Genomic DNA, 25,512 nt, shown 5'->3' on the forward strand with positions numbered 1-25,512 from the left:
AAACTTAAGCACTGAGAGACTGAATATACAAATGGACAATGGCTAGGCTATCTATAAAAATAGAACTTTTGACCCATAACCTGCAGGAACCTGCCCAAGAAAACAACCCCTTATCTCTACTACACTCCAGCCTTGCTGGAAGCCAGATGTAACAATCAGCTTCAAAAGATAAAGAGTTATTAATAACTGATCGCTTCCCTGATTTTTGTCCCCATTTCTAACTTAGGACCAATCAGAAAGTCAAGTACGAATATCTAACCAATCACATAGCATACCCTGCTTCTATTAGCCACCTACAGCTTTGTCATGCCAACAGCCTCCAATCAAGGCATACCCGAGCCTTTCCTTTTTTCTCCCCACAATAAGAGTTTCCCATTCCTCTTCCTGACTTTGAATCTGCCAAAACACAAATGATGGTGGCCGAGTGCCCTGTTCTATAGCATGTATTGAATATGTTTTTTCATTTGGTTGGTCTTTATTTCCACAACACTGTGGTTTTATGGTGTTTTGTTTTTAATATATTTTTATTGATTTCAGAGAGGAAGGAAGAGGGAGAGATAGAAACATAAATGATGGGAGAGAATCATCGATCGCTCAGCTGAGCCTCGCCTGTCGGGCAGCATGGTGGTTTAAATAGGCTTTGTAGGCCAGTTGATTTCCAAACCATCTATCATTCATTCATTTATTCATTCACTGAAGAAACATTTACTAAAAGCTTTAATATGGGTCACATTCCTTGCTAGGTACAGGAGCAAATAAAAAAGATACAGTCCCTACCTCAGAGGACAGTAGTAGCTTGACAACTAAGGAGATGATCATGAATGAAACAGCAACCAAGTTAATGGATGTTATTGTGCTGGGGCAGTGTTTTCCAAATGTGGATTACTAACTACTGGTCACATGAGAACACTTCCAGGAAGTTGTTATGTGGCTGAACATTTTTACTTTAATAGCTGTAAACATGAATGCAGATTAAAAAAAGAAGTATTTCAAGACCATCAAACCCATGATTTCTCAGAAGCTTTGGGACGAGTCTGTGTCGGTAAAAATCTAGTCAGGAGATAAAAGCTACTTATTTCAATAGAGGAAATTCAATGTAAAGAATTGTTAATTGGGTATTAAAGATCTAACAAAAGAAAAAAGAACATTTAAGGTATCATGCAGGAGGCTGTTATTTGTAAGAAAGGGGCTGAAATTGCTCAATTTTAGAAGCCTGAAGAACCCCAGAGAGCTGAAGCTCAACACCCCTGGTAAGATTAACACGTGTCTGAGTTGAATGGAGATGTCCTATGGGCCAGAGTACTGGGCAGAAATCTAAGCGCTGAGTAGTTGGTATCATTGACTGTTACTGAAACACCAGCCTCTGCTGAAGGGAAGAGGTGTTTAGGGAAAAGCAGAGGAAGAAGCAGACAGAAAGGACCATGCTCCTCCTTCCTCCTCTAGACTTGCCATCTCCCAATGGGCTTCCATTGGCTCATCCAATAAGAAGCCAGCCAGCTGGCAAAGGAGAAATGGGGTTTGCAGAGTCCCAAACCAGCACCAAAAGCTGATAGAAGGGTGAGTTTGAGTCTGAGAAACAAGTTAATATCTACTACAGTCTGTCTCCTTGTGCTATTCTACATCCACATGCATGCACTTCTAAACATGATCAAACTTCCTGCAAGAAAAACAACTCTTTATTAGCAACGTTAACCCTCTAAATCCCATATACAGTAAGAAAAATGAGAAATTAGTACACACTCAGCAAGGAAGAAAATATGCATAACTGCTCAGTAACTTCTAATTCATCACAGGGCTGTAGTTAATAAGCTCATTCTTCCTCTTCCCTCAGCCAGGATCTCTTGGGTTTATATCTCATAAGGTAACCCAAGACTTCATTGCCTACACGGTCTACATCATTTCTGCCTCTGAGGTGGTTGTTTTCCATTCAAGTTTGTCAATGGACATTGAAGTGCTACAAGATGCCCCTGGGTTCCACGTATCATTCTCCATCACCCACCATATAGAAACAGCACAAATGCCCTTGTTCTCCTATACCAGCCAGAAGAGTAATCTCCTTTGCCTACTGGTTTAGTGGCTAAATGACCAGATTGTTTCAATTTCTGTCTGAATACTCTTGTGTTCCCTGGTGGGAGCACTCCTCCCTTGCAAACTCAGACCTCCAGAGTTCAACATTGAGATAGGAAGCAAAACATTTGTGAATGTGTTACTGAGAGTAACAGTGAGAGGTGCCACTTTCTCTCTACCTCTGCTTAATTCCAGACCATTTATTCTATGATGAGATCAACAGCCCCATTAAGTGGTCACTGATTGAAAGCATGGAGTTTGTAAGATGGAGTTTTGTATCCCACTTTGGGCCATAACAGAGTCTTAAGTAGACCATTCATTCCACCATTCTATTATACCCGCTGCTCCTATATGTGGGGTATGGGCAAAGACTAGTGAATTCCGGAGGCACAAACTCATTGCCCCACTTATTTTTTATGAAATGGGTTTGGTTATCAAAAGTAATGCTGTGCAGAACAAGGGTGAATAAGACATTCCATAAATTAATGGTTTGTGGTGCTGGCAAAGCACCAAGAACTTCTGGCTTTTGCCCCAGGATGTAGAGAGCTGGAAGGTGTATTGCTAGGAACAAAATGAAGTCCTAGGTACATATCTCCAGGCAGACAGAGACACACACATACATACACTAAATTCCATGGGCTTCTCTACTTACTACTGAGAATAAGGTTCAGATTAGGAGATAATCTGGGGGGTGGCAAACTCTACTGAGCTATACTATAAAAAATTGATGGTTTTGACTCATAGAAGTAAATTTCTATGGTTCAATCTAATATACCACCATCTTCTAAATTAGTGGCTGTTTTTCTTTGAAGTTCCAATACTGAATTTAATTAGAATTATTATTTGAAAGTGTAAGACAACAGAAAAATACATGAAAACATGTTTATTACAGAACATTTTTTCTTCTTATTAATTAAAAGCTTTAAACAAAACCACTTAATTCCATAAACTGAATGACTTGGTCGCATGCAAATATTTTAGGCCAGAGTGGCATGTTTGTTCTTGATGAATTTACACAGAATAAATTCTCATGACATTTGATTCCAAAATGTATGAAATGACTTAACATTATTAATAATTTAAAGTAAAATGCAAATATAAGGACAATTTAAACACTATTATTACGTTATGTGTCAATTTAAGGTCATTGAAAAAATATATTTAAAAAAAAAAATCTGGGGCAAAACATTTTTTAGGAAGCAAACATTGCCTTTGTACATTTGAAGATCAAGGGCTAAAAATCCACTCTTGATGAATACCATATTAAGCAAAGGATGTATAACATCCATCATACATCTGTTTCAAAAACAGCATGTTTCCAAAATTATACATTTCTTTACAAATAAACATTACAATATTAATAACTATAGAGAAACCATTGGAATGAGTTCCAAAATATGTTAACTCTCACAAGGCATCTCTGAGCCATATCTTAAGGCATACATTTTAATCTTGGGGCTTTAAGAACATCTTCTTTGCTTTAATTGGTTTTATGTCTCCATTTTCATCTTCTTCATAATTGGCACGGTCTCTTTTCTTGGCAAACTTTTTTCCAATTGTCCCCACCAAGGTCTCATATCTGTTAAGATGATAAATAGCACAAATTTAATTCCAAATAAAAAAGGCAGGAATCAAGTCTTGTCAAGAATTCAACAAAGGCTGGCAGGTGTGGCTCTCAGTGGTTGAGTGTTGACCCTTGAACCAAGAGGCCATCGGATTGATTCCTAGTCAGGGCACATGCATGAGTTGTAGGCTCTATCCCCAGTAGGGGGAGGAGGGTGTAGGAGGCAGCCAATCGGTGTTTTTCTGTCATTATTGATGTTTCTATTTCTCTATCTCTCTCCCTTCCTCTCTCTCTAAAAACCAATAATGCAACAAAGAATAAGAAAAATCAAAACTATGATTAAAATAAGCCATCTGATTTAAAAACGTATAAACGTCTCTAAGAATGATTAAATTCTCCCCTATTTTTTGTTTTTGTATTATCCTACGTAAATTGAGATGTTTATTTAAAATATGCATTGGAAACAGCGCTGGAAATGAGCCCTCAACTGCCAGCCTGTGACAGTATGAATCCACCCCAGGTCATGCCAGAGAAAGTAGAAACAGTCATTTTCCTGCTGGGGTAGACCATGGGGTAAGAGAAGTGCACATGTGAGAGCCAGTGAATACTGGGCACAGGTCACAAAGTTGTCCCAAGGTAATGGTTACCTTCTAGCCATTTCTTCATCTGACACATCAAGCTCCACTGTTTCATCTTCAACTTCTTCTGCTTTGTTCTTAGCATTCATCTGAAGCATTAATTTCTGAAAAATACACCAACACTGGCCATCAGGGCTGAAAAAGGCTTGTGAAAGGAACTGGTGTCAAATGTATTTGAAGGTAGAGAAGCAGAGGTCAGACTCTCTAGGACTAACAAAAATTCATAAGTTTTCTGTACTACTTTATTCCATGATGTACTAACACAAGTATGCTCTGAATTAAAAGCATAGTTAAGATAAAGTCCCACTAGATAAGACTTGTTAATTAAATTGTATTTTAGATCATAAATATTATTATTAGTTATTCATATCTATAGCAGACACACTGCTACACCAATGCGTGGTGGTTAAAAAATTGGGAAAGATATTTCAGCTGCAGAGGTCCCACCTGAGGAGCAAAGGGCCCCAGCCTCACACCAGTTCTGCTAGCCCCAGGGTTCCAGTGAAGGGAAGAGTAGTCCTCATAACTTCTGGATGTAAAAACCAGGGGAAATTGTGGCTGGAGTTCCAGGTGTTCCTCTTAAACAGCCTGCACATGGACTTACTCAAATTCACTTGCCCTGAGCTCCAGCTCTGGGGCAACAACTTGAAAAGCTCCAGGGACATACAAGGAGAAAATGAATGTCTGGCATCAGGGTAGGGCTTTCACCCAGACCGGAGTGCTGGCAGAGGCTGCTGTTCCTTTGCTGAGCCCTCCCCTCAACAAAGCTGGCAAGTGGGCTCAGTATCTGAGTTTTCACCAACCTGGCTAAAACATTGTTCTCCCTGACCCATCCAACTTGTGAGCCCACACAAACCGTTTCTAGCAGCTTTTCCATACAAATAGCCTGTCTTGGCTCATGCTGTGGACTTTCCTAAAATCTCTCAAACAAGCAGCATCTGTATTTCTTGCTAAGTGGCCTCAGGCCCAGCACTAGCAGCAACCAGCCTAGGTTTGAAGCTTGGCCTCTCCTGGGCTCCTCCAAGCCCACACAAGTAGCAGTCATCTGCAAATTGTTCTGCAGTTCATACTGTGGCCCAGCGCAGGGCACAGGCAGTTGCTAGCCTTGGCCTGTACTTCCTAGGAGGCCCCAGAGCCAGAACACCCAGTGGACAGCTTTCAGACCATGCTGGCTTACAACCCAACCACTTCCATAAATAACACACTCAAGAGGTGAACTCAGTGGGCACCAGAGACCCATCAAAGCAAGTCCTGCTTTGTGGGGTCAATTCCTATGTAGCAGATCCTCCATGGTGATCTCAGTCAGTCCTCAAAGCCGATTAACCTGGGGGTAAATTCCTACCATTGACCTGCCAATAGCAGTTAATGTTCAACTACAACAGGGTTCACATAGCCCACACAGGGGGCACTGCTGGGAGTGCCCAGCTCAGGTGATTGGGGAGGCTACACCATTGGGCCCTAGAGGACACCCACTACATAAGGCTACCAAGACTGAGAGATGTAGCAGATATACCCTAATACACAGAAACAAACACAGGGAGACAGATAAAATTAGGAGACAAAGAATCATGTCCCAAATAAAACAGAACAAAACTCCAGAAACAGAACTAAACAAAATGGATTCAAGCAATTTACCAGATGCAGAGTTTAAAACACTGGTTATACCAGGTGTACCCATTAATGTTGCTGATTTTTTTTTCAATAGATGGAGTTACATATATGTTGATATATATGCAATTTGATATGTATGCTATTTTGTTGTATTGACAACAAGCTTCAAAACTTCATGACAAATTTACTGAAGGTGTTAACATCATAGATATTTTTACGCTTAAAAATGTCGAATTTCGTGCCAATCATTACTTTATCTTGAAGAAAAGTGGTGCTGAATACTTCGGGAAGTTTATGGTGAATATGCTCCATCTCAAGATACTTGTGAATGTTGGTTTAAACGCTTTAAAAGTGATGACTTTGATGTGAAAGACAAAGACTGTCCGGGTCAACCAAAAAAGTTTGAAGACCAACAATTACAAGCATTATTGGATGAAGATGTGTGTCAAACTCAAAAACAACTTGCAGAAAAATAAACAGACAATTTCCGATCGTTTGCAAGCAATAGGAAAGATTTTAAAGGAAGGAAAATGGGTGCCACATCAACTGAACGAAAGACAAATGGAAAACAAAAAAGTCATCAGTAAAATGTTGCTTCAACGGCACAAAAGAAAGTCTTTTTTGCATCAAATTGTGACTGGCGATGAAAAGTGGATTTATTTTGAGGATCCCAAATGCACAAAATCATGGGTTGATCCAGGGCAACCATCAACATCGACTGCAAGGCCAAATCGCTTCGGAAAGAAGACAATGCTCTGCGTTTGGTGGGATCAGCAAAGTGTGGTGTATTATGAACTTCTAAAACCAGGTGAAACTGTTAATACTGATCACTACTGACAACAACTAATCAATTTAGACCACACTTGATTGTGAAACGACCAGAAGACACAGCAAAGTAATTTTGCTTCATGATGACGCACCATCACACACTTCAAAACCAGTTGAAGACACGTTAAAAGATCTTGCCTGGGAAGTATTAACCCACCCACTGTATTCACCAGACCTTACTCCTTCAGATTACTACTTGTTCTGATCGATGGCACACGCACTTTCTGATCAGCACTTCAAAACATACGAAGAAGTGGAAAATTGGGTCGCTGAATGGTTTGCCTCAAAACAAGAAAAGTTCTATTGGGACGGTATCCACAAATTACCTGAAAGATGGGGAAATGTGTAGCTAGTGATGGACATTACTTTGAATAAAGCACTTTTGATGTTTCTCTTGAAATTATCGTGTTTTCTTTGATTACAAAATCCACTATTATTAACCGGTACACCTAGTAAGGATAATCAATGAACTTTGGGGAAGAGTAGATGAACTTAGTGACAATTTCAACAAAGAGATAGGACATATAAAAATGGAGAAAGAAAACAAAAAAGGACCAGTCAGAAATGAAGAGTACAATAACTAAAATGAAGAATACATTATAAGAAATCAACAGTAGAGTAGATGAAGCAGAGGACCAAATCAGCTATTTGGAAGTTAAGGAAGCATAAAACTGACATCAGAACAGCAAAAAGAATACAAAAAAATGAGTATAGTATAAGGAGCCTCGGGGACAATGTCAAGTGTACCAACATTCACATCATGGGGGAGCCAGAAGGAGAAGAAAGTGAGCAAGGAATTGAAAACCTATTTGAAAAAAATAATGACAGAAAACTTCCCTCACCTGGTGTCAGATATACAAGTCCAGGAAGCACAGAGTCCAAAGCAATATGAACCCAAAGAGGCCCAGACCAAGACACACCATAATTAAAATGTCAAAGGTTAAAGACAAAGAGTGAATCTTCAAAGCAGCAAGAGAAAAGCAGTTAGTTACCTACAAGAAAGCTCCCATAAGACTGTCAGCTGATTTCTCAACAGAAACTATGCAGGCCAGAAGGGAATGCCACAAAATATTCAAAGTGATGAAAACCAAGGACCTACAACCAAAATTACTCTACCCAGAAAAGCTATCATTTAGAATTAAAGGACAGGTAAAGAGTTTCCCAGACAAAAGCTAAAGAAGTTCATCACTACCAAAACAGTATTATAAGACAAAGAAGACAAAAGATAAAATAGAAATAAAATGGCCATAAATACTACATATCTATCAATAATTACACTAAATGCAAATGGTTTAAATGCTCCAACCAAAAGATATAAGATGGCTGAATAAGAAAACAAGATCGTTACACATGCTGTCTATAAGAGACTAACTTCAGACCAAAAGACACACACAAACTAAAAGTAAAGGGATAGAAAAAGATAGTTTATTAAAATGGAAACAAACAAAAAATCTGGAGAAGCAATACTTATATCAGCAAAATAGACTTTAAAACAAAGGCTATAACAAGAGACAAAGACCCAGCAATTCCACTTCTGAGTATTTATATGAAGAAACTGAAAACACTAAATTGAAAAGACATACATACCCATGTTCACTGCAGCAGCATTTACAACTAGGGGCCCAGTGCACGAATTCGTGCACCTTGAAAGGAACTGTGGGTCGCGAGGCTGAGGTGGGCAAAGGGGCAGGTCTCGGCCCATCCTTTGTGCCCCTGCCCTGCCCCTTCTGCCGTGGCCCCCAGTCCCCTGGAAGCCCTGCCCAGCTGCTGCTGCTCCCATGCACTGATGGCACCAGCCCTGCTCGCACCCGCTGACGGCGCAAGCAGTGGGTGTAAGTGGGGCCAGCGCCAGCAGTGGGTGTGAGCAGTGGCTGCCAGCCCCAATCACCCCTCAGGGAGATGGAGAAGCCCTGAGGGGCGATTGGGGCCAGCAGCTGCCACTCACCCCTGCTGACGGCGCCAGCAGCGGTTGTGAGCAGTGGTTTCGGTGCCGGCAGCAGGTGTGAATGCCGGGTGGGACTGTGGCATGCGGGAACAAAAAATTTTCAGTAACCACCAGAGGCTTGCCCCGACGACAGTGACTGGCGCCCTGCCTTGGTCTGGTGTCCCTGCTCACCTGCTCCACCATCCCGCTGAGGCTGACACTGCCATGTACCGTTCTCTGCTGCCTGCTGCCAACACCTGTTATGTTCCACGCGCGCCCCCTGGTGGTCAGCGCACATCATAGTGACTGGTTGTTCAGTTGTTCCACCGTTCCGTCTATTTGCATATTAGGGTTTTATATATATAGATAGCCAAGATATGGCAGCAACCTAAGTGTCCATCAATAGATGAATAAATAAAGAAGTAGTTCATATATATAATGGAATATAACTGAACCATAAAAAAAATAAAATCTTGCCATCTATAAAAACATGAATGGACCTAGAGACAGAAACACAAAAAGAAAATCAGAAAAACAAATGTCAGATGACTTCACTTATATGTGGAATCTAAAACACAAAATAAACAAATAAGCATAACAGAAACAGATGAATAGATGTAGAAAACATTTTGACCACTGGCAGACAGGAGGGTGGTTCGGCAGATAGGTGAAAAAGGTGAAGAGATTAAGGACAAATTGGTAGTTACAGAATAGTCATGGGGGTGTAAAATACTGCATAGGGAATGTAGTCAATAATCCTATGTAATAAAAGCCTAATATGCAAATTGTCCCCTCGACAGGGAGTTCGACTGCTTGCTATGATGTGTACTGACCACCAGGTGGCAGCGCGAAACATGGCAGGCATCAGCAACGTGGCGCTGGCAGGGGGTGGCAGTGGAGGTGCTGCTGGCCCCGATGGGCTCCGACGAGAGTGGGACCATGGCAGGATGTTGCAGCAGGTGAGCAGGTGGCGCCAGGCCAAGGTGGGTGGGAGCAGGGCCCAATCACTTGGCTGATCATCCTGCTGATTGCCCCACAGACGGTGACCAGCAGTGGCAGTGGGGGGCAGGGCTGCCACCTGGCTCCCAGGTGCTGAGGAAGCTGGGTTGGGGCCCTGGGGCCCAGAGATGAGCTGGGACCTGCCCTTCCATGCCAGATGCTTGCGCTTTGATCACTGGCCAGGCCTAAGGACCGCACCTGTGCACAAATTTCATGCATTGGGCCTTTAGTATTCTAATAACTATGTATGGTGTCAGATGGTTACTAGATTTATTGAGGTGATCACTTTGTAGTTATATAAATATCTAGTCATGGGGTGGACACCTGAAACTAATATAATATTGTATGTCAACTGTAATTGAAAAAATAAACAGACACACTGCTAACACATTCTAGTAAGTAGGGGAAAGAAAAAGTAAACTTTCAGATTTCCTCAGAACTTCCCATCTTTGAGCCAAATGTAAGAAATATTGTAGTCAAGAGTTAATTTTAAATGCTTTTTTTCTTTTTTTAAAATGGTGGTGGTGGTTGCAGGGCAGCAAATTGCTGGATGGAAGAACTGCAAAGTGGGCCTTGGTATAATGAGGAGAACCTGCCTCACCTCCAAACACCAGGGTGGATAATGTATCCCCTATGATGTCCATTTGTCATGGGCCTCTCTCCATCTTTTTATCTCACATTAACCTTTACTTGATAGTTACCCTCTGACAGATTTTATTTTTACTGTATAATACTTTCTTTATAGCAAAGGTAGAACAAGGAAGGGAAAGCAGACGAGAAACCAGTCTCTATTAGCTTTTCCAACATTTAAAGTACTAAAAATGAAATAATTTTGGGAATACAAACTCTGTGAGGGCATACAATTGGGTTCCCTGCTGCATTTCCAGTGCTTCATGAGGGCTGATGCATCACAGACACAGAATAAATATGAACTGACAAGATAAACTCTATGCCAGGTGTTCTAAACACATACAATATTAAACATGTGTTCTAAATACATCCTGCTTATAAAGTAAGTGCTCTCAAGTTGGTATCATTCTTTTCATAAAAAAGTATATCACACTTTTCTCACATTTTATTACAGTTCAGATCTACAAACCAAACAGTTCAAAACTTTCCCCCAGAGAGAATGTACCCAATGGTACAGAGTGCCAGTAATTAAAGCCACTTCCCAATGACCTCCCCCATTAAATTCTGAGGCCCGAATCAACTCCTTTTCCCACATACCAGACATACTTTGGAGTGCCTGTCCACCCACAGCCCCAGTCTCTGAGTATAACACACTCATTATCTGCTTTTTCCCCTCCTTTGTTCCACTGCCCACTTTCTTTTCCCAATCTAAAGCTTTAAACAGGCCAAAGCAAGGAAAGCATATATTAAAAACAAACACTTTTAGTGTTGATTTTGTATAAAGTAAATTTAACAGCTTAATTATCATACCTTTAAAAAGGGGAGGAGGGATAGAAAACTAAACTATAATCTTTAAAGTTGGCAATTAACCTGGTTAGCTGTGGTTGTCTACAGGCATCCTTAGAGAAGTGGTTTTCAACTAGGGAGATTCTGCTCACCAGGGGACCTCTGGCAATGTCTGGAGACATTTTTGGTTGTCACAACTGGTGTGTGTGTGTACACTACTGGCGTCTAGGGAGTAGAGAATAGAGACAAGGGATGCTGCTAAACATCCTGCAATGCACTGGACAGTCCACACCACAAAGAACAATCTGGCTCAATACATCAAATAGTGCCAGGGCTGAGAAACCCTGGCTTTAAGTGTCATAAAACTAAAGCTTTATATCACAGACCTCCATTTGGTCGGTTAAGTATCTGATAGGATGGCTTTTAATATACAACCAGAGTTCTGATATTTGTTAAGTGAAGGCCTGTGCTTCTTTAAAAACCCGAGACAGGAAAATTCAAATGAACAGTGCAGTTTTAAGGCGACTACTGGTATTTTACTTTTCAAACCAACTTACCAAAGGATTCTTTTAAAAATCTACTTACAAGTTTGGATCAAAACCTGTCCATTAAGAAGTCAAATTACTCAATTTTTAAGTAACATTTTTTTCTAGTAGCAAAGATACATTTATAGATGCCAGAGAATAATTTTTCATAATAGCATCATATGAATAAAATCCTGATGTTCCCGTAAAAGACCCGAGCTGAAATTCTAGCACTTACAGTTGCACTGTTAGGAACTTATACTGCTATATTAAATTATCTACTCAATTCTACCATAAAACTAGACTGCAATGCCTGCAATTTCTTTAAATAGCTATGGCAGTATTTCAAGACTTGTTATTTTCCGTATAATAGGGAGAAATGGAACCTGTTGGGGAAAAACCTAAACCCAATTATTAGCAGAAAGAATTCAATTGGAAAAATTTAAAATTTAAAGTAATTATATTAATACCTCAACCTCAGGATTAAATCCTCTGAAGGACATTCTTCCATAGAGAAGATCTTCACATAACAAGAAACTCTGCTCTTCTATTATGAAACTCCTAAACGGGAAAATAAACCTGTATTACTAGCATGTCTACTTATAACAAAGCAAAGCAAATATAAGTCAAGATTTCAAGTGAAAAATCAATCTTATAGTTCTCAATAGAATCAAGTAAAAATACAGTAAGATTTCTAATCTAGGGTTAGAAATAAAAACTGATTAATGTGTCCGGCAAACACATTAGGAAGCAAGAACTGCTAGCTGGAGTCATAGCCTCTTCTAAACACTACATTTGATTTACATAAATGCACAAGGTAGAAACCTGTTATAATAAACATGGATTTTTCCATATTTAAAGCAAAATATCCTTGATGTTTACACACCACTTATCTAGTTCTTATTAAATACTGTGAAATCAGAGTTGTGGGCAGTTTTAAAAGAGTTTATTAGTCAGAACTCTTAGCTATAAACAATGACTAACTTTGGATGATTTAAGCATAGAATGAATTTACTGTGAAAATACTGGGTATTTCACAGAATCACTGGGAAAGCTGGATGAGAACTAGAAAATGAGCAGAAATAAGGGTAGATAGGTAGTTGACTTAAAACCAAAATCATGCTACAAACCTACCCTAATAAAAATGACGCTGTTGCTGAGAGGGCTAAATAGTACTGGACACCTCAGAGGGCACCAGGCAGGCCACTGCTCTGGTAACATGATGCAGATGTGGATGTTTCAGTCTCCAAAATAGATTTTCCTGAGTCACCAGTTCATGATCCCAATCCCAGGTGAGCATATCTGGCTATAGTTTGATGTCCACCATAAAGTATGGTAGTAAAACAAATACCTGGCCTTTATGGCTTCTTTGGTGGAAAGTCAGCCCTGCTTCTTGTCAAGATTCATTCATTCATTCACTTAATCAGCAAACACTTATTACACCAAATTGTGTGTCAAGCAGTTCTAGAAATTGGGGAGATAGCCATGAAGAAGAGAGCCTGTGCTCTCATGGAGGTTACATTCTAGAGTGGTGCCAGATAATAAAGGATTAATATTACATATTGGGTAAAAAGGAGGTTATTCTACTCCTGAACATAAGGGAGTAACTGGTACCTAACTAGCCTCCTACTGCAGGCAACTTTAAAATGGGACAAAATAGGAAACAGTGATGTGATGCATGAGAAAAGAAAACCAATGAAGTGAGCTACACGAATGCCCATTTTCTGATTGGAGGGAGCTCTAAGAGTACCCAGTCTCACTGCACTGAAGAGACAAATTAAAAGTTGGGGTTCCAGAGGTGGGAAATTCATGGATCAAGACACCAGAGCAAGGTAAATACACAAAGGAATTCAGGACCTACATGCTGGGTTCCCTTGAATCTTTGGCTGAATAGCAGGCTGCACATGGTGCAGGATGAGTCTACAGTGTCAAGGGAAAAATAATGATTTCCAGGAGAACAATTACCTGTGCATTAGTTTCCTAGGGTTGTGGTAAAAAATTAATTGGTGGGTTAAGAAAAAGGAATTTATGCTCTTGTAATTCTGAAAGTCTGAAATAAATTTAATTGGACCACAATCAAGGTGTCAGCAGGGCTGCCCTCCCTCTAGAGCAGGGCTGGGGAACCTTTTTTCTGCCAAGGGCCATTTATAACATTACTAGCGGCCTGGTGCACGAACTTGTGCACGGGTGGAGTCCAGCTGCCCTGCTCCGATCGGGCTGGGCTGGGTCGGCGGGGGATGGACTGTGGGCAGTTGGCAGGCCGGCCCCACCCCCAACTGGGGTAGGGGTGGGGTGATCGGTGGTGGGGTTGCAGGCAGTTGGCTGGCTGGCCCCATCCCCTGGTCCAGTGGTCGGCAAACTCATTAGTCAACAGAGCCAAATATCAACAGTACAACGATTGAAATTTCTTTTGAGAGCCGGAAACCGACTTCTGCGCATGGGCCATTAAGTTTCAATCACACTGTATGTGCACGCCCACACGTGGTATTTTGTAGAAGAGCCACACTCAAGGGGCCAAAGAGGCGCATGTGGCTCGTGAGCTGCGGTTTGCCAACCACTGTCCTGGTCGAACTCCTGGTCAAGGGGATAATTTGCATATTAGCCTTTTATTATATAGGATTCACAGGCTGTACATAATTATCAACTTAGCCTGCTATATTTGGTCAAACATTTAATTAACTCACCCCTAATGCCTTGGCAGGGCCAGACCAAATGATTTCATGGGCCTTATATGGCCTGGGCTGGACATACCCCACCCCTGTTCTCAAGGGAGGGAGAAAAGAACTCATTCCCGCCCTCTCCAGCTTATGTTGGCATCCAGCATTCATTGGCTTATGATTACATCACTTCACTCTGTGCCTCCATGGTCACAATGTCTTCTCCTCTGTGTGTATGAAATCTGCCTCCCTTTTATAAGAATATAATTAATTGCATTTAGATCTCACCGAGATAATCCAGAATAATTTCCCCATCTAAAGATCTTTAACTTAATCACATTAGTAAAGTCAATTTGGGGATATAAAGTAATACAGGTTCCGGGGATGAAGGCCTGGATATTATTTGGGGGACCATTTTTCAGTTTACCTCCCTGGGAAAGAAAATTTACCCTGGAATTTTATGTTGAACAAATATGAGACTTTGAACAGAGGATGGAAATATTTGACTTTTGTACCAAAAATGAAGAGACCAAGCTGAATACCCTGTGACAATGAATAGAAAGGTCACACCTCAGAGTACTGCTAAACTAGCCCTAGAGTAAAGGCTATAAAACCTACTCTAACAAAAACGGATCAAGCTGGTCAGTATGTAAATTAACTGCCTAATGTGACAAATTTCAACCCTTTATTAAGGATGGGTACTCAGCAATATAACATAATGTATAGCACACAATTAAAAATTACTAGAGCCCTGGCTGGGTGGCTCAATTGGTTGGAGCATTGTCCCATACACCAAAAGGCTGTGGGTCCGAATCCCAGTTGGGGCTCACATGGGAGGAAACTGATGTTTCTTTCTAACATCAATCAAGGGTTCCCCCCTCCATTCCTCTCTTTAAAAATGAATGAAAAAAAATATCCTCAAGTGAGGATTAAAAAAACACAAAGCACTAGACATGTAAGGGAGCAGAAAAATTTGACCCATTAACAGAAAACAAGTCAATAAAAAAAGAAAAATGATAGAATTAGTAGAAAACATTAAAATAGCTATTATAAATATGGTCAAGAATTTAAAGGAAAATATGAATGGAAGGAAGATACAAATAACGTGATTAAAAAAATGAAAATAAAAACATTACCAAATAGAAATTTTAGAAAAATAAAATACCTAAAGTGAAAGTGAAAAATGGTACAATCACTTTGGAGACTGATCTGAAAGCTTCTCCTATGTTACACATATGCCAACCATATGATCCAGCAATTCCACCTTTAAAACCAAGAGACACGAAAATAGAATTCTATCCAATTCATCCAAATTCTTTTTATCTAAAAATTTGTGTTTGGTTGGTTTATGAGGTGTGGTCTGGGTAGGCCTCTTGGATGGGATGGTATTTGAGCAAAGTTCAAAAGACAGTGAGGAACAAGATATGAGGATACCAGCGGAAAAATACCAGAACTAGTTAAAAGTAAAGGCCCTGAAAGGAGAATGTAAGTGGCCTTCCTGAGAAACAGTAAGGAAGCCTCTATGACCTGGAAAGAGTGAGAGAAGGTAAAAATGGCAGGAGGTTGAAGTACATAAAGAAAGTCCACCCTCATAACACTAGGACGTTCCCTGATAACACTAAGACATTATTTGCCCTTTTTACTATGTTGACATTTGCAGTGTGTACAAAAGCAATTAGGGGTAAAATCACATCTTATGAATTAAAGTAGTCATACCAAACTGTACTAGCAGTCATTACACTGTCTACCGCTAGCTTTCACAATTAAAAAAAAAAAAAAAAGCCAATAATTATGTCCTAGATGAAGCCCTTGATTACACTTTTTACAAATATTCTCAACACAAAATGGGAAGCATTTATAAGATACTTCTGATTAGTGAAGTATGACTGTCTTGAGAAAATGCACTTGTGTGATTGAGTTGTGAGTTGAACTAGCTACTTTTTTCTTGATACATTATAACTGTAGTTATTCAAACTTGGGTACTTAGCAGATATTTTCTTGAAAATAAATAAAGTAAATCTGTTATCTCAAGGGAAACAACTGACAATGCTTATTGCCAATAATAAAATTCAAGCTTTAAAGCAAAAATTAGAATTTTGAATAGCTTGTATATGTCATTCTGGGCAGGTTCCCAATACTTAAAGCCTTTTCTGATGAAACCCAAAGTAATATTGATGTAATTTTTGATACTGTGCAATGAAATGAGTTATTTGGAAAAGCTATATGACTCATTAAGCTAATATATTCCAAATGAGCAATGCATAATGTTATGAAATTATACACTGACAAAAGATCTATTAAAAATGTAAGATAGACCAATGATTATGACAAAGATGTTTTCAGGTTCCTCATTGAAGTTAACATCTAAGAAACAACTACTTATTGAGTTTTGGAGTAGTATCAAAGAATTATCTGAAAAAGGTATTACAACACCCCTCTATCCTCAACTACATTATTAAGTGTGAGGGTGGACTTTCTTTATGTATTTCAACCAAAACAACATCCTATAACAAGCTGAATGCGGGAGTTAGAAGAATCCAGCTGTCTTCTATAACGCTAGACATTAAAGATATTTGCAAAAATGTAAAACAATGCCATTTTTCTCCCTAATATTTTTTTTTTGTCTTGGAAAAGTTCTTTTGCATGCAAAAATGTGTTATTTATGTTAACATGTAATGCATTTGTTTCTTAAATGAATATTTTTAAAATATTTTAATTTCTTATATAAATATCAACATGAAGAGTACCAGTGCTCTTCACTGATGATTTTTCTTTTCTTCCTCTCCTAGTTGTCTTGACCTGTGTTTAAGAAGCTTTTTATGGGTTCTAAACAATTTTTAAAAAACGTAAATAATCCCTGAGTCCAAAACATTGAGAACCACTGTTCTTTAGGTTCCTCCCCTATAGTCCAGTTAGCACCTCACTTCCTGCAGGACCGCCTCTGCCTGAGGGAATCTAAATTCAGGCACACATTCTCCTGATCTTGGATTTCCAGCCTCTAAAACTATAAGAAATAAATTTCTGTTGTGTATATGCTACCCAGTCTGTGGTATTTTGTTATAGTAGCTCAAATGAACTGAGACATTTACCTCCTAGGAAAGAAATCTAAAGGTCATTTTTCTGGGAAATGGGGGCAGGGGATACTGAAAACAAGATGGAAATCCTCCTGGGATATCTGGGATACTTTGTGCAAGTTTAGTCAAGGCATAAAATGAAATTATAGCTCCTTATCAGTCAGTAAAGGTCCCTTTCTACACTCCCTGCTTCCAAATCCATACCATCTCTGGCATTAACTCCCCTATCTCCTTAACATCTTCCTTCCTCTGATAAGCAATAAAAAAAAAAAAGCAAGTACACAGAGAAGTAAGCAGAGAAAACAAAGTAGCTTCCTCCTATCCCTCCTGGTGAGACATACTTTTTATCTTTGGAGAGGAGTATCTAACCTTCCAAAAGATCCAGAGACAGTCAGCCAAATGAACAAGGGAGTATAACATGTTAAAAACAAAGAATTATAAGGTACAAAAAAGAAAAACAAATATGCCTGAAGATAATATTTCATGGGCTTTGTGTCACTGGAATGATGAGTTGTATTTATAGAGATTTCACTCTGAATGCCCAAAGTGCCATTAACGTAATTTCTAACAAAACTTACTCTTTCTCTTTAAGCTCTGGTAAATCCAAGTACCAGTGCTCTTCACTAATGATTTTCTTTTCTTCCTCTTCTAGTTGTTTCTTGGTTTCTGAGTCCAGTCCCCTTTGCATGAACTATCAAATCAAAACAAAATCAGTGTCAGCAACTAATATTCCCAACTTAGAGTTAAAAAAACCTCAAATAACTTCATTCTTTCACTTGCTCTTCCACATTTCTCCAGAAATCCCACCTCATGATTGAGGACCCCATAAAGCAGCCTTGGGCAAACTACGGCCCGCAGGCCGGATCCGGCTGTTCTATCCGGTTCTCTTGCTCTCCCCTCTGCTCCTTTACTTTGAATTTATATTAGTTCACACAAACACTCCATCCATGCTTTTGTTCCAGCCCTCTGGTCCAGTTTAAGAACCCATTGTGGCCCTCGAGTCAAAAAGTTTGCCCACCCCTGCCATAAAGCCTGCTCTTCACTTGTATCTATCCTCTGAAATGCTGATCAACTCTTCGGCTGCTCTTTATTTTACAACTAGAGGCCCAGTGCACGGATTCATGCACCGGTGGGGGTTCCTTGGTATGGCCTGCGGGGATTGGGCCAAAACTGGCAGTCCAACGCCGCCAGCTGCTCCTGCTCATCCTGGCCCCACTGCACCTGCTGCTGCACCGCTTGGTAGGCTCACTGCAGCAGCCAGTTGTGAGTCCTGCGAATGGCACCCCTGGGTCAGCTGAGCGGCGCTCCTGCTGTGGGAGCTCACTGACCACCAGGGAGAAGCTACTGCGTTGAGTGTCTGCCCCCTGGTGGTCAGTGTGTGTCATAGCGACCGGTCGACTGGTCGCTTAGGCTTTTATATATATAGATAGACGATAGATCTGTAGAAGCTCAACTCAAATTAGGCCAGTAGAGAAAAGAGCAGTCCTGCTCTAGTCTCTCCCTAGCACAAACAATAGTGCTATTTCCAGGCGATAGGCAAACCAAGAAGTTAATCACAGCAAAATGATGAAATATAATAACAGGAAAAAATAAATTTAGAAACCACCCAGCAGTTAGGTCTAGGATTACACTGGTTTCCATTTACCTCTATTTCTTTCCCTTGTCCAGGCTCTATATTGTGCTTCCCTCAACTCCAGGTCTTCCAAAAACATAAACATTTTTAGGTATAAGGGCTTTACCAATGACTACTAAATGAAATGACTTGAAAAATATTCACAAATAAATATAGGGATAACAGCAAATTCTGATGAGGATGTAAGGAAATTACCTCTTTTGTGGAAAATAGCTACATAGTTTCTTATCCAACTAAACATGAATTTACCATATGACCCAGCAATCAGCAGCTCTATTCGTACTAGCCAAGAACTGTAAACAATCAAAATACTCTTCAATAGGTGAATGGTTAAAATAAGCCATAGAACATCCACAGCATGGAATTCTACTTAGCAATAAAAAGGAAGGAACTATTCATATACTCAACAACTTATCTGGGTCTCAAGTGAATTATGCTGAGTGAAAAAGGCCAATCTCAAAGATTATATACTGTATGATTCTTTTTATATAACATCCTTAAAATAACAAAATTATAATAATGAGTAATAGATTAATGATGACCAGGGGTTAGGGATGACACGAAGGTGGTGATGGAAAAGTTTTGTATCTTGAATGTGATGGCAGATAAATCTACATACAATAAATTGTATGGAAAATTCACACACACACTCACACACACACACACACACAATCAAGTGCAAGTAAAATGGTGAAGACTGGGTAAACTGTATGGATTGTACCACCATCAATGTCCTGGCTTTGCACTGTTTGTTCATCTGTCCTTATTCTTTATACCCTCATTCCAGGAAAGAACTGGCAGTTTCTGGAAAGCAAACCCTGTACTTCCCAGTTCTTCTGCCTTTGCTATTCAACATTATGCTTCTATCTTCTGCCTGGCAAAATATTTACTCGTGAAGGCCTAGAGCCCGTGTCCTTTGATAAACATTCCTTGCTTCTAATACAGCTTTATGAACACTGGCTTATTGTTCATTATACTTCTACTAGAGGCCCGGTGCGGTCCCTTGGCCTGGCCTGCATCCTTTTGCAATCCAGGACCCCTCGGGAGATGTCGGACTGCCGGTTTCGGCCTGATCCCCGCAGGCCAGGCTGAGGGACCCCACTGGTGCACGAATCTGTGCACTGGGCCTCTAGTATGCATATAAGATCTTGGTTAATCTCTTCCCGTCCTCCCCCTTCCCTCTCAGATTCATCAGTCTGTTCCATGTTTCCATGCTTGTGTGTTGAGTGTCTGCCCCCTGGTGGACAGTGCGCGTCATAGCTACCAGTCAAATGGTCGCTTAGACTTTTATATATATAGATAGATGTCTCCCAAAAGACTAAGATTGTGAATGCAGACCACATCTCTTGTTCATCTTGCATTATTGGTACATAGGCTGCAACTGGTACACAGAAAAGAGTTCAATAAAGGTTTTCTGAATGGAACTATTCTAGACTTGTCTTATTTTTCCAAATTTCCTTTCTTGGCTGGTTCTCTTTAAACATAGATGTCTTATCCCATTACTCATATTCTGTGGGGCGTGGCTACAGTGTTGGGACAGGTTCAAGCCTTGGACTGATGAGAGGGCACAGTCCTCTCGTGGCCACGTGCAAGTACCAGCTTGGAAGGCAGAGCTCTCCCAGCACAATTATAGCCAACAGCTGTAGTTGTAAACTTGAACCTATGGTCCGAACACGTGGCCCCAAGTGCCTAAGTCAGTGGTCTGCAAACTGCGGCTCGCAAGCCATATGCGGCTCTTTGGCCCCTTGAGTGTGGCTCTTCCACAAAATACCACGGCCTGGGCGAGTCTATTTTGAAGAAGTGGCGTTAGAAGAAGTTTAAAAAATTTGGCTCTCAAAAGAAATTTCAATTGTTGTACTGTTGATATTTGGCTCTGTTGACTAATGAATTTGCCCACCACTGGCCTAAGTGATATAGGCTGCAAGTAAACAAAGTCTGATCAGGTGCATGTAATTGAGTAGGCTCAAAACCCATGAGAATGTTGTAAACATCTTGACCACGCCCTTACTTTGCCTCTTGGCATCTGCTATAAAATAAAGACATGGCTTGTGGGCGTTGGCGTTGCTGGGTCCCCATCAGGGAAGCGGCGTCCCACCGAGTCTCAGCTTTCCTTCTTTTGTCTGTCTTTTCTAATCCTTCATCACCCCCACTCAGGTTCACTGAACCTGGCTGAGCTGGCGCGGCACATAAGTCGCCCTGGGGCTGAGTATGCCATGGCCATGCCGGCTCCCCACAATATTCTTCAGGGTAAACTCACAAATCCTGTCCAACTGGCCTTTTAGCTCCTATTTTTAAGTAGATATTCTTTATGGTATAGAAATAGCCATATTCATATGTACCGAAATACACACACACACACACACACACACACACACACACACACACACAGTTTCTTATACATATGAAAAGGATAGAAAACCCTGTGACTATGAATGAAGCAACTCCAGACTTAGGCAGCAGTTCAATTCTTCTTTCTCCACAGCATCTAAGAACATACTCTAAAGCTACTGATTTAGTTTTACTCACAGCCAAGGGCTTGGAGCAGGTATCACAAAATATAGTCCTTAGGCTAGACTTCTGTTTTTGTAAATAAAGTTTTACTGGAGCAAAGCCATACTCATTTGGTTTGGAGGTACAAGGGCCAAGTTGGTTAGACAGACTGGCCCACAAACCTCAAGTATTTACCTATTCCTTTACAGAAAAAGTTCACTAACTCCTGTCTTGAGTCCAAAAGAGTTATCACAAATAAGTACCTTCTCTACATTTCCATTCTACTCACAGACCTTCCACCTACATCCTTCACTTTCTACTTCCCATCAGGATAAACCTCCAGCCCCCAATAGATGACCCAAGTCAGACTTCAAGTACACTGGAAAATAAATGAGTCAATATTAAATCCTCAACCTTGTCATTCTTGCTCTATATTAGCTCTTGATGAACAGCTACACTGAATACAATAACCTCAGGCAGCTGCTCCAGTCCTTCTCATAAGACATTCCACTCTATCTGTATATATAGTGTCTTTTGCTATCCTGCCAATGAGTTCTTTCTTAACAATGACAGAAGTTGTGAACCCAAACAGAGAACCTCTCCTTTGCTTCCAATGTCTAGTTGAGTCTCTCTCAACCACTCAGATAAGGGGTAAATGATTTTTTAGAGTTAATTTCTTCATTCCTAACTTCCAAGTGAGATCTTTGGTCTGGTCCTTAATCACCCAGCACATCTTCATTTGACTTATTCCAAGAGTTAAACAATTTCTAAAATCTTTTCAGTGCTTGCTTTGTCAATCCACTCCACTTCCTTGAAATCTACATGATTACAAACCATAAACCAAGAGAATACTCTGTTCAGTAAAGATTCAAATTTTGCTAATATGCATGAAATACTTTAGAAACTATAAATTATGCTGATTTACCCTTCACTTTCAATCACCCTATTCATCCCTAGTTACACCCTGACTCAACTCAATTCATATTTTGCACATGCAATATTTACTCTTCAATCTTTCCGAACATTATTTACGCCTTGCTTCCTCTTCCTGAAAATTGCGCACCTCTCTAAACATAACATTTAACAGTTTACATCTGTAAGTGTTCAGCAACCAGTAGTAATTGATAGCAAATGGGGTCTAGGGACAGACTTCCTGAGTTTGAGTCTTGTCTACACTGTTTATTAGCAGTAAGTAACTTTGGGCAAATTACTTAGTTCTCCGTTTCAGTTGCCTCCACTGTTAGAGAGGGATAATAACCCACCCCAAGCGAGTATGTGGAATTCTTGGGTTCATATATATAAAGCACTTAGTAGAGTGCCTGGCACATAGCAAGAACTAAAATGTTTTCTATTATTATTATTTAAGTTTTAAGGATTGGTTGTTTTCTGTTTTAATTCCTGTATTCATTTTAACTACCCTTGTTTTTGTCCATTTTGATCTTATTTGATTAAATTCGAAATATGAAAGTAAATTTTGCTTTTCCATAGCACCACCACTGCAACACTCACCCAGATCACCAGAACTTCTGGGTGGTCTTTCTGACTGCAATTTTGGATCCTGTTGAGCTTTTCTTTCACTAAGTATTACCCACAGGACAGAGTTAAGAGGCACAGCTTATGATACTGTTCCCTAATTCAACAGCTTCCCAATGCTCACAAGATAAAGAAAAATATCCTTAACCTGGCATAAAATTCCCTGCTGTGACCTGCCTACTTTTTCAGGCCCATTTCTTGCTACTTGCCTTCCAGACATACTGGATTATCTTTAGTTCTTCAAACTCAGCATAGAATTTTTGGGTTTTGCCTCTCAGACTTCTGAACGCTCTCTTGCCTCAATTTATGTTGCTATGCCCCTATCCTCCCACCTACCCTTCAGTGTCTACTAAAGCACCGCTTCCCGCAGAAGCCCCAAGTTCCTGGCCGGCGCTTCTGGCATCACTGCTCTTATTACGCTGTATTCACTTTTACGTTTCTGTCTCTCCTATTCGACAGCTGGCTTTAGGAGAGAATCTGCCGGATTTCTAATCAGTTCCCAGGGCCCAGCACAGAGTAGGCGCTGAGTGAATGAATGAACGCGAGAGCTGGAGGCCCTCTGGGGCCCCTGTACGTCCTTTGCTCCGACCTCGGATGGGCCAGGAGGACCCAGTTGCCCTGCCCTCCCATCCTGGTTCCCCCGCACCCCGTACCTTCATGCGCAGCAAATTTTTGGACAACTTAGTCTTACGCTCGGACGCCATGCTGACTCCCGCCGGAGTCCGGATCTCTGCTACAAAGCCCACCGCGCATGCGCACTACTACGCACACAGCGGCGGCGTCTTACGTAGCGTGCGTCTCCCCGCCCCGTGGCCCCGCCCCTGTTTCTGGCGCCAGAACACTCCCGGGCTCTTCGCATCGGTTCAGGGGAGAGCTTACCTGTGGAGGAAACTCAGGGTAAGGGCGCGACCGCCCACTCAGGGATGAGTCTCTCAACATGGGAGGCAGACCCAAAGAGGCCGAAGCCGGAGGAGGCCTGAGCTCTGGTCCTTCGCGGGCTTCGGCCGGCCCCTCAGACCTCGCACCCGGCCGAGTGGCAGGTCTGGCGGTGGCGAGTGCCGCCCCGCCTCACAGACCCAGTCCTGCCTGCGTCGCTGACTCAGTTGTCCTGGTGAGAACTTTGAGGCTGTTGCCAAACCATCCCGCCTGGACCGTTTCTTTCACATGGTTCTAACATGGATGGCGGGCTTCCTATGTCCTGCATCGCTTTACGTGTAATAGTTCATTTTATATTCACGATACCCCATGGAGGTGGTACTGTCCTTGTCCCCGCGTTGCATTTGAGTAAGTTGAGGTATAGAGAGGTTCCTTAACTAGACCAAAGTCAGACTGAGGAAGGTGGGTGTAAACCCAGGCAGTCTGGCTTCAGAACTACAATAGAAAATAATGTTAAATTTACCTATTAATTGTTGTGTGTCCTTGAACCTAAATGCCATTTCCGTTAAAAAGAAAAGCAGGAGATAGTAAAGACATATGAGGAAAGAAGGCCTTATTTTAATCCAAAGAATTGAAACAATAATAGGTTCAACGGTCTGTACCACCTAAAGACATTTTCACACTATCCACAGGTGCCACACTTTGGAAAACATCCAACCCAATAGCATTTCAGTTGATAGCGTGTATGATAGGCCAAGGTCTTGTGCTGGGTAGCATACGTGCCTTATTTAATCTTCAGAAGAACTCTGAAGAAGGTCTTGTTGTCATACAATTGGGGAACCTGGGGCCCACAGAGGTTAAGTGACTTGCCAGAGATCTCAACAGTTAGTAAGTGTTAACTGAGATTCAGAAAGCTTCATAAAAATGTGACCCCTCCTGGGCAGGTTTTCTTAGTGGATTAAATAAAGTCATTATACTGTGGTAAATGGTTATAAAATTCATTTGCTCATGAGTTCATTAGCCCAGTGTACAAGACACTGGGCTAATATCTGGGCTACAATATTTGAAAAAAACACACATAACCTCCTTTTCCTGGAGCTGGCATTCTGGTGAATGCCATTGAAGAAAAAAAGTGATGTGATAGCCGAAACCGGTTTGGCTCAGTGGATAGAGCGTCGGCCTGCGGACTGAAAGGTCCCGGGTTCGATTCCAGTCAAGGGCATGTACCTTGGTTGCGGGCACATCCCCAGTGGGAGGTGTGCAGGAGGCAGCTGATTGATGTTTCTCTCTCATCGATGTTTCTAGCTCTCTATCTCTCTCCCTCCCTTCCTCTCTGTGAAATATCAATAAAATATATATTAAAAGTGATGTGATAGAGGGACTTTTAGGGTTAATTTAAATAAGGTGGTCTGGGATGGTTCTTGTCAGATGATAGTGCACAGACTTGAAAGTTGAGTGAAACCTGTTGTATGAAAAGTTGGAAGTAGAATATTCTAAAAAGAGAGAATAGCAACTATAAAGATCCTGAAATGAGAACAAGAGTCAGAGTTTATCAAGTGGGAACAACAGAGGTAAGTGGGTTAAAATGTGTTCTTCCAAAGTTCATTAGAATTTCATCTCAGAATATGACTATATTTGGAAATAGGGCCTTTAAAGTGGTGATAAGTTAAAATGAGAC

The 25,512-nt window shown here is 40.9% G+C and overlaps 1 protein-coding gene across 1 annotated transcript; it reads right to left on the reverse strand.

The window, feature by feature from the left end:
• Window positions 1-529: 529 nt before the first annotated feature.
• On the reverse strand, window positions 530-23,727 carry MPHOSPH6 (M-phase phosphoprotein 6). The gene is made up of 5 exons (XM_080645406.1): window positions 23,612-23,727; window positions 17,881-17,993; window positions 12,042-12,132; window positions 4,279-4,373; window positions 530-3,646 (listed from the first exon to the last, which is right to left on the reverse strand). Exons 1-5 carry the CDS (start codon window positions 23,660-23,662, stop codon window positions 3,514-3,516), a joined length of 483 nt encoding a protein of 160 aa, XP_080501532.1. The 5' UTR covers window positions 23,663-23,727; the 3' UTR covers window positions 530-3,513.
• Between the last annotated feature and the right edge of the window lie 1,785 nt (window positions 23,728-25,512).

This window comes from Plecotus auritus (genome assembly GCF_963455305.1).
Source record: "Plecotus auritus genome assembly, chromosome: 10".
Taxonomy (NCBI): Eukaryota; Metazoa; Chordata; class Mammalia; order Chiroptera; family Vespertilionidae; genus Plecotus; species Plecotus auritus.